Source organism: Apteryx mantelli, chromosome 2, assembly GCF_036417845.1.
Source record: "Apteryx mantelli isolate bAptMan1 chromosome 2, bAptMan1.hap1, whole genome shotgun sequence".
NCBI lineage: Eukaryota > Metazoa > Chordata > Aves > Apterygiformes > Apterygidae > Apteryx > Apteryx mantelli.
Window position 1 is genome coordinate 72,176,862 of NC_089979.1, and position 10,690 is coordinate 72,187,551.

The following is a 10,690-nucleotide window of genomic DNA, read 5'->3' on the forward strand; positions in this document are numbered from 1 at the left end:
TGTGGCCTGTTGTCACCTTACTATCTGAAGCAGTCACCTCTTTCCCTGTTGCCCTGCACAGCAAGTTAAAACACTTTGTTCTTGCTCTTAGAGTCCTTCCATGTTCTGCTGCCCTAGACCTCTGCTGTTCACAGCTCTTTCTTTTCCCTGCTCACTCCTGTTTTTGTTTTCCCATGGATACAGAATACTTTTCTAACCTACTGTTTTCTGCTCCCTAGGGAAAGGGAATCTTTTCCTAGAGCCATCAAAGTAGTGAGCTAAATATAATTTAAGTAAGTTTACAAGAACCACGATAATGTGTATGTGCCCAAACTGTGTAACTGGCTAGTCATCTTCCTGGTCCTCCTCCTTTCTTTTGCCACTTTCAATTATTGTGGAGCAATCACAGTCAGATATGTGCCATTTTCCCAGGTGGAGTGGGCAGCAATAGGACTTGGCTCTCCCCTGTGGCATATCAGCTACATGTGCCCACAAGAAAAGAAAGGCACAGGGAGCAGAGTGGTTCATTCTTGCAAGAGAGCTTAGATCCAGGTTGTTTCATTGAGGCAGTTGTAAGTTACGTCAGACTCAATGGCCAAGTCCTCAGCGTAATCGTTTGTGGTTTCTACTGCAGCTACTGCTTTCTTCAGAAGCACACCTGGCTCCCCATCTAAAGGTGAGGGCTGAGCAGTCTCTTGCTTCTTGACTTTCAAAACTTGGGTAGTCTTTTTCAGTCTGTTTACTTGTAGTTTGATGGGTAGCTGCTGGAAAAAATGCAGTGTGTTGTGGCCTTTTGTTCAGTTCCTCTATTCTAAAAAAACAAAAAAAAAAACAAAAAAAAAAGAAATAAAACAGCACTTTATAATGAGGGATGGAAGTAGGTGTACTGAACACATGCAGCAGTTGCTTCTATCTTTCTATCCAAACGCAACCAGAACATAATTCCAGCTGTTACTGAACTTAGCCAATTTATTGTGGTACCCATTGAAGATGTATCTTTTGCTATAGAAAGAACTGCTCCAGAAACTTCCTCTTCTATGTATATTTTTAGGATAATCTTTCAGGCTTTCAGCAAAAAATAAACTAACAACCTGGCCTTTCAATGCCTATGAGATGAATATAGTACTCACTGCCCTGCCATTGATCAGATTTTGATAGTAGCTTGCAGATAAACTGTCGTTAGCTAAGTTTGTAAAAAGCAGAGGCCTTTAGATGATAAAACAAACTCTGAAAAAACAGCAGAATTAGATGGCCTGTTTTTTCTCTTCAGCAGAAGTCTTCATATGTCCTTCACTGTAATATCACCCACTTTTTTTTTTTCAAAATGATTTTTTTCAGCTTAGCTGGTGGCTGCTTCAGCGTCTTTTCCAGGGCCTTTGTCTGTAGAGACATTAAAAAATTGCAGTATTGTTTATTTTGATGTTGGAATGACACTTTGTCACTTGCCTCCAGCTTTTTTCATGTGTATAAGTCTGAGTACGTGAGGGACTTTGATCCCAAAGAAAGCCTAGAGGTAATAATGTGCTAATAACCTCAGTGTTCGCTTATTTGAGTGAGTGTTGCCCATAGTGAGAATCCCATTTCCTGATGAGTGATGTTTCTGTAAAGCTTGCAACATTGCTGCACGTTCAGCAGACAAGGAGATTTGGTAATGAGGCCCTAAGTATGTAGGGAGGTTACTTTTTTACTAGTGAAGAGATTTAAGATGGTTTTGTTAGAGCTTCATGATCATGTTAAAGTGACGGTGCTGGCCTCTACTGCATGCACATGAGCAGCCCAATCCTAGATCTCTGCTGCTGAGGGTAGCACTTCTGGAAAGATGTGGTTATTTGCCCAGCCAGGAGGCTGAGGCTCTTTCCTGTACAAGAAGCAGTTTTAGCAGTGTTAAATTCAAACTGAGGACCTTTGGTTAAATACTCACTATCCTGTTACAAGTCTCCTGAGTTATCTGCTCCCCAGACTCTTACTGCCATAAATAACTCTAGAAGTCAGGCCTCACTGCCAGAAGTGTTAGGTGCTGCAAATAGCATAGAAAATGACTCATTTAGTGAGATGAAGGTGGAACATGAATCAGTAGGAAGAAAATTGATTTACGAAGGAGATTTTTCAATGCAGATGACACACAAAGTTCTGAACAAAGCAATGTTCAATCATCATAAAAATGAAACAAAAGAGGGAAAAAAAATCTTTCTACTGACAAAGGCCATTCTAACCAAAGGCTGAAGTGGGAAGGTATTGCATACTGAGCAATACTTATTCAGCAAGCAGGTCACTTCCCAGATTGTTCTCTATTTATAAAAGCTGAGAAAACAACAACTCTGAGCTAAATAGCTGTGGGAGATCAGGAGTGCTCATAGCTTCAAGGAAGCCCCAGTGAAAGCTATGAGCCATGGAAATGCTAATATAATAATCTATACACATCCTTTGTGAATGATAACCCATAAGTAGGTCAAATTCCCATAGTCTGCTTCACTTGAAACTATAGCTCTTGGTCCTTTTGCTTACCCTCTAGCTCATGTATATAGAAGTACCTTTAGAGGGAGATTTTGAAAAGTGCCTGATAGACTGCCCCACAACTGCTGCTGCGCTAGCAGACTAGCGTCCAGTGCTGCCTACAATTCAACCCCTGCCATTTTTAGGGAGTGGGAGTGTTGGTCAAGAGCTTAATGTAACTCTTCATGGGTGAGGATGAAATGTTTTCACAGGTGACATCAGCTAAAATCCTTTGAAGCATTGGAGGAAAAATATCAATTACACTTTTCTTTTCCTGAAATGCTGAAACAATCACGCAAAGATGCTTTTATATCTGTATTTCAAGTAGGAATTCTAGCTCTGCTGGCAATTTGAGTAATAGCCACTGTTAAAATAACAGAGGCTAGTTTTATTCTGTGGTATGTGTGGGTCTTCCCTGGCTTTGTTGCACTAGATCCATAAAATGTTGCTCTCAATAGTTTTGTTCCCTTAAAGTACCAGTGCTTAGAAACAGGTGTAACAGGGCATGCGAGCCTGTACCGCTTAGAGTTTCTTCCCTTAGGATAAAGTGAGCAAGAGTCAAAAGACTGAAGGCTTAATGCATAGTTATTTCACAGTACTGGCAATGACAGAAAACCTTGATGTAAGGTAATGTAACCAAAGCTTAAGTTGCAGATACTTACATGGAGAAAGGTCTGTGATCAGATAGGAAAGTTCTTGCAAGGCTATCTCAATCTTCAGTATTACTGTGAAAAATAAACTCAAACCTAGTTGCACTAGCCTTTCACATTGCTGTGAGGTGAATGAGCTCTCTCCTTCATTGAAACTAGTGCTAGATGGATAGTTTACATAAATTCATTCATGCTTTTGCCTGGTGAATTACAATATTTTAGGTGTCAATTCACACATGTTTGTGGTCAAAATCCATATCTGTATGTTGTAACAATAACTAGATAATAACCCTTTTCTACTAGGTCTGTGTTCAGTGAATTTTGTCCCTCTGTTCATAAGTAATTTGCTGGATTTGAGCTCAAATGTAATAAATTATCTTTATAGGAGGTAGCACAGGCCAAATCTTCCACTGCTGCTAGGGGAGAGCTAATAGTTAACAGCTAGTGACAGATTTATGTTTTCACTTGCAGGTTGCTCAGCGGTGGGCCCAGCTCAAATGTAAAATATCACTTGGAAAAGTTGGCTTTCTTAATGAAAAGTACAAGGTTCATTTTTAAAAGCTGTATTGACTGGAAAAAAAAAAATCCTCCTGTTAGGAGGAGGGATATAGAAATTCGAAGGAGAAATGGCACAGTCTGAGCAGTAGAAGAGTATGTGTAATTTAATACCAGAAAGCTTTTTAATACAGAAGGAAAAAAGAACAGACACTTGCCTTGCTTATGAAGAGGAAAATTGCAAAATCCTGCCTGCAGTATGCTATCTAAATTTAACCATGGAGGGGATAATCCTCTCAGATGCTCAAAAATCTGCCTGAGGGAAGCACGCAAAGGCTATAGCAGAGCTGTACTCAGATACCCTCCAGCCCCACTCCCCAAAGTGCTGGCAGTGGGGAAAGGTGTCATGCAGTGCCAGTGGCCAGATTGTAAGGGGGCACTTGTTTGTTTAGTCCTTGTTATGGAAGTTTCTGTGTGTTCTTTATTAATAAAAGTAGCCAAGGCTGGAGATGTGTGGATGGCTTGTCTCAAACCACAAAGCTACTCGGAACCATCCTTGGTTTGAGCTTTAATTGTTTCTGTGTTCAGCTTTGTCTAAGCAGTGGTAGGATCGCATTTTGTGCATATCCACAAATGGCATTAAACTTCTTACAAACTCCTTGTAGACCTTCTCCCTCCTTTGCTACTTGAAACCTGATCTGGAAGAGGCATCTGATCCTTAACATAATGCTTGACAACAAAAAATAAATTTATGAGTTCAGAAGCCAAAATAAATCTTTGATTATTACTCAATAAAAAAAAAAAAAGGACAATAGCTTCTTAGTCCATACCAGTTCCATAAAATCATTTTAAAAATCCATTTTGCAACAGTTTCTCAGTGTGGGATCAAATGTGAGTTGTAGACTTCTCAGAAATGTGGATATTTAGGATTTCTGATGTCCTGATTTAAGTGTAATTACAAGTCTTGACAGCAAATTTCTTTCAGCTTTGCAGATTTGAGAAAACTTATTCTTCAAAATACTCACTGGAAATTAAGTACTCAATATTGTCTCTTTCTCCCTCCTCCTCATTTGAAATGAGCCTGGAAGCTGTAAACGAATGAATGAAAACTGCGGTCAGCTTCTGTGGTATTAAAGAACGTCTCCATATTACTGTTCTGTTTAACAACTCGCTATAAAATCTTAGAGGAAACTTGCCTGGATGGTTTGTGCGTGCAGAAATAGAATCACAGGGAGCTCATAGGAGGGTCAGAGCTGTAGCAGAGGTCCTGTCTCATATAATGACACTTGTTTTCCAGGACTTCTCCAGTCCCAGCAGTTGTAGTTTGGCTCTTGATTATTCCCTGCATCCTCAGCTCCTCCAGAATGTCTGATGACTTTTGCCTCCCCCTTTCCTGTATGGGCCCTGATTTACTGATGAACTTGCTGGTGAGGAACGCATCTTCGAAAGATGAAAACATTAAAAGTTATTACTTGTAGCACAATTAGATCATGAAGTTTTGTTTGAATGCCATTTCCAAATACAGAGTTTTTATTCAGGGGGTTATTTACTGAAGGCGTCCAATGGAAAAGGCCTCCTCAAAGCTTTCTTCCCTGCTTCAACTTTGCAGTAGGCTTGTTAGTGGCTTGAAAAATGGTGCTGACATTTGCATGAGTTCCACCTAGTTCAGCTTCCTGCTGTGGTCAGTTATACCCAGGAGGCTGTGTTCAGGAAAATGTGGAAGCATATACTGAAGGCCTGTAAAGCCAGTGTTTTAAGCATATTCCCAAATGAGAGCCATAGAGAGCTCTTTATAAATTAACTTCTGAAGGGTTCTGTGAGCTGATTAGAGAAAGCTAATCTAGGATGGGATTAGACAAGCCTATTAATGGGCTGTTTTGTGAAGATAACTGAGCTGTTCTCTTAAATGAACCCAAAACTTTCATATGTTTTCACTGTCTGTAATTTTTGCTGTAACAACATTGCTACATTTGGACCTGATTGTATGCATTCCAACACTTAATTATATATTTATGAATGGCAATTAAGAGTAAAAACATTATTTTGATAACTCTTCTGAATGGCTGTTTAGCTTCCACATATTCAACATGAATGATAAAAAACGAACAACTTTATTGCCAGAACGCATCAGGTTTTGCAGCCCTCAGTTGACAGTTGCACCATCTGCCCAACCTATATGAGCAGAAGTTAGGGCTTTTGTATGAAGAATACTTGGACCAAATCAAATCACAGCTATTTGACATCTGCTACTCTTTATAAGCAGAATAAGTATGATGATGTATTTTTTTTGGTTGTAAAACAAAAATACAGGACATCTACCATGTTGTAGAATTTGATTTCGTACCTCTTCCAAAATAACTGAACCAGTCACCCAAAAGGCATTAACTGGGGTTCAGCTGCCAGTCAGCATCTGTAAATGTGGCAGAAGCCAGAGTATACCAAAACATTTTTTGTCAAAAAATAAGTGAGATGAGTGGGCAACATCGACAAGTGATGTGAATTTGCATTGGTTTCTGAAAAAAGTTGAAATATCTTGGTATGATATTTTTGAAATAAAATGCTTCAATCTTCTGTTTCAAGACAAAAAAACCTTCCTGTTTAGAAATTCAAAAGGAACGTGAAATTAAATGAACCACTCTATTTCAGAGCAAGCAAATTATTTTGTTCAATCTGAAATGAAATCCTTTCATCACATCCTTCTGTGGCCTGGGGAGTTAAGTCCTGTTTAATGAATAGCAAACACCCGTAATTATTCCTTTTGTGTTCAATTTGAAATATTTTATTACAATCCCTTGTTTATTACAAAGAGTAAACAACCACTTTAAATTTTCCATTTAGTGTGTTTGTGAAATGTAAGCCATTCATAGCGCTTGAAAATTAGAAGATTTAAACGACTAAATTAGGGTTTTTATATGCACCAACGATGGTGCTGCTTTTCCCTTAGCAACTCTTACTACAACTGAATAACCTAAGATTATAGAGTTTGGTTTAAGTATTCCTTTTTACATTTTTAGCAGACCTTTGCTTACCACAGTGACAGTTTCTGGAGCTTTGATAGTTTTCTCTGTAGGATAATTTGCCCTGTAACTCTTCATTGCAAACTTAAGGAATAACATGGTATTTATTTACTGTCTGTACTTGATGCTGGTGAGGGGCATTGTATTGGCTGTTTTGTGCTGCAGACTGACTCATGGTACCAGCAGACTGACACCACTAGCATGGGCAATGCATATTCCCGGTGTGCCATAACCCCAGTTACAGAGGGCTCATTTCAAATGAGGAGGAGGGAGAAAGTGACAATATTGAGTACTTATTCTTCAAAACACCCACTGGAAATTAAGTTTTCTCAGATCTGAAAATCTGTGTACAAGGCTGAGTTTGTTCTCTTGATCTATTCCAGGAGTCTGCCAAGAAAAGTATATCCTGCTGCCTGTTCTGGTAGTAGGGGTTGAGTCATATTGCAGAACATAATCATCACTTAGGAAATATTTTCTGCTACTATTGCATGGCTTTGAATGAGTGCTGAGAGCTCGATACTTGCGGTGTCACAGCATGAACATTACTGTATATAGAAGCTGGATGCAGCAATAGACTCTCAAGATTATGCATTCCTATGTCTCTCCCTTTGCAGAGCTGGTATAAACTTTGGCTACTGTTTCACAAAATCACAGAATAGTTGAGGTTGAAAGGGACCTTTAGAGATCATTTAGTCCAACACCCCTGCTCAAGCAGAGTCACCTAGAGCAGGATACTCAGGACCATGTCCGACAGCTTTTGACCATTTCTAAGAATGGAGACTCTCTAACCTCTCTGGGCAGCCTGTGCCAGTGCTCTGCTACCCTCACAGTAAAGAAGTTTTTCCTTATGTTCAGATGGAACTTCCTGTGTTTCAGTTTGTGCCTGTTGCCTCTTGTCCTATCACTGGGCACCACTGAGAAGAGTCTGGCCCCATCCTCTTTACACCCTTCCTTCAGATATTTAAGTGCATTGGTAAGATTTCCCCCTCAGTCTTCCCTTCTTCAGGCTGAACAGGCCCAGCTCTCTCAGCCTTTCCTCATAAGAGAGATGCTCTAGTCCCTTAATCATCTTAGTAGCCCTTTGCTGGACTCACTTCAGTAGCTCCACATTTCTCATACTGGGGAGCCCAGAACTGGACGCAGTACTCCAGATGTGGCCTCACCAGGGCTGAGTAGAGGGGGAGGATCACCTCCCTCAACCTGCTCACAACGCTCTTCTTGGTGCAGCCACTGGCCTTCTTGGCCACAAGGACACATTGCTGGCTCATGGTCAACTTCTCCACCAGGACTCTCAGGTCCTTCTCTGCAGAGCTGCTTTCCAGCAGGTCAGCCCCCAGCCTGTCCTGGTGCATGGGGTTATTCCTCCCCAGGTGCAGGACTCTGCACTTGCCTTTGCTGAACTTCATGATGTTCCTCTTTGCCCTCTCTCCAACCTGTCCAGGTCTCTCTGAATGGCAGCACAGCCTTCTGGTGTATCAGCCACTCCTCCCAGTTTTGTATCATCAGCAAACTTGCTGAGGGTGCACTCTGTGCCTTCATCCAGGTCATTGATGAATAAGTTGAACAGAAGTGGACACAGGCCTCTGACTAGACTCTGCGCTGCTGATCACAGTGCTCTGAGCTCTGCCATTCAGCCAGTTTTCAGTTCACCTCACTGTCTGCTCATCTAGTCCATACTTCATCAGCTTGCCTGTGAGGATGTTATGGGAGACAGTGTTGAAAGCCTTACTGAAGCCAAGGGAGACAACATCCACTGTTCTCCCCTCATCTATGCAGCCAGTCATTCTGTCATAGAAGGCTATCAGGTTTCCCCTTTGTGAATCCATGCTTACTACTCCTGATCACCTTCTTGTCCTTCATGTGAAGTGGTATCCAGGATGAGCTGCTCCATCACCTTTCCGGGGATCAAGGTGGGACTGGCTGACCTGTAGTTCCCTGGGTCATCCTTCTTGCCCTTTCTGAAGATTGGAGTGACATTTGCTTTCCTACCTGTGCTTTGTGTTTATCTGTGTTTTGTGCATTGCTTCTTTTTTGAGAAGATGTAAATCTTTCTGGTAATTCCCCAGGGAAGTCTGCGTCACTGATCTCATCTTCAGGTTCTGCTCCATTCTTTGAATTGTCTGTTGGCCAAGCTGCCCCATCCCAAGCGGTGCCAGCCCCTGTTCTTGCAATGCCATCACTTTTAGTCTTCAAGAAAATATAGAAAAAAATAAGAAAAGTCCTTGGAGAGTTCATGTGCACTTAAGGAGAAGCATAGCCCCAAAGCATTGGCAGGTTCTGAGCAGAGTGGAACATGAGGCATTCCTGGCATTTATCCACAGCTGGTCACAAGTTGATTTTTATGGTGATGAAAGGGTACTTAGAGCATTTTGGAAAGGAAGCAGACCTTAAGTGTGAACGTGTCCATAATCCAGTTAGATGTATTGGAGTAATGTTTCAGTACTTTTAAGTGCCACCTGTAGGTAGGTCAGTGGTTAGGAATCTGTGACCACAGTAAACTTTGAGCTTTAAATTAGCACATACTAATGTCTTAACTTACATGCCTTCTAAACAATAGCTTTGAACCTCCAAAGAATGCAGAATTAGAGGCTAGATGTATTCTTGTCTCTTCTCTGTATGTTTGGGCCTGAGCCAACTCAGTCAAGCAAGCCTTGCCAAGTTGCTGTGCAAATATACCATATAATATTTGCATATATACAAGTTTCCCAGTCTCATAATAACTTTTTGAGGAAAAACCCACCTTGTTGAGGTGTTATAGTTCATCTCTGTTGCAGGAGATAAGTGCCTCTGGTTGTATCTTTAATGAGGCAAGTGCGACACTGTGGAAAAAACAACTTTTCCAGATGCTGTAAAAATCAGTTCATATACATGGCCAAATGGTCAGCCTGCCTCCCCTGTAGTCTAAGGGTTGTATTAAGCTGATTGAGCAATAACACTTCTCTTAAAGAGCTCAGTGACAGTCAGAGCTACGGTTATATCAGCAAAGCCATTCCTCTGTGTATGTATGTCCCATGCTAAGACATCTCCTAACATTCTTTGTACAGAGTCTGTTTGGAAGAAGTCACTACCTGGGTTTTGGCTTCATGCTTGTTCTTTAACTCCTCAGAGGACAGCCGCACTACAACAAGCCTGTTAGAAGTATTGCAGCCTATGGCAAAACTGTGACCATCTGCTTCTCCTTGCTGCAAGTCCAGGGAGTAGAAGTGCTGTAGTATCTTCCTTGGGAGCTTGGTTATGCATTATCACTATGGAGTCTGACTGTTGCCAGGGCCTGTTGCTACAATAAATAACACCACAGAAGGGTTTCTTCTAGTGTCCTGGCATACAGATGTCATCATCTTTGTCCAGGCGCCCTCATCTGAAATTGAGGGAATGTGTTTCTCGTGTGCTCACTGGGGATATTGATCTGAGAGCAGCAAATCTCCGCAGGTCATTCAGAGGGTTAGTGAACCTTCTGTGGGAACTCCAGTGAAGACGCATGAGTGTCTCCAGTCTTTCTTTTTCTTTTTCTTTTTTTTTTTTTTTAAGAGGATCAAGGCACTTTCAGGTAAAAGAAATAAGTTTCAGTCTCTGGCCAGATTTCTTAAATATTCTTCATCACCATTAGCAACTGCAAAAGATAAGTCCTGAATCTGAAATTCCAAACTGCAAAGCAAGCTTTTAAATGGGAGGAAACGGGGATTGGTTGTGATTAGAGAAAATATTTTAAATGTCCTTTGAAACCATTGTGCAATTTATTGATTACTGTTTGTTTCTGTTCATATCCTTAGAAGTAGATGTCTGTAGGGGGAAAAAAAAAGGAAAAAAAAAGCCATGATTTATAGTTCTAAAAGTTGATTATAAAGGATAGCAGAGAAATATTAAGGGAGTACTGGTAGCTGATGAAGATGATAACTGGTCATGTCTCAGGTCACTTGTGTTGGGATCATCAAATGTCCTACTTAGGAGAAATAAACTTTTTTTTTTTTTTTTTTACAAGTATTGACATGAAACAGACACTTTGTATAAAACCAAAATATGAAAAAAAGAAATCTAAGAAATTAAAATTGATGCCTG

At 40.7% G+C, this 10,690-nt stretch overlaps 1 protein-coding gene across 1 annotated transcript; it reads right to left on the minus strand.

The window, feature by feature from the left end:
• Positions 1-521: 521 nt before the first annotated feature.
• STMND1 (stathmin domain containing 1) lies at positions 522-10,114 on the minus strand. Its single transcript, XM_067292165.1, is given in 6 exon segments — positions 522-666; positions 668-790; positions 4,847-5,054; positions 8,638-8,821; positions 9,703-9,816; positions 10,028-10,114. Coding segments are annotated over 6 exon segments (861 nt in total).
• Positions 10,115-10,690: the final 576 nt, after the last annotated feature.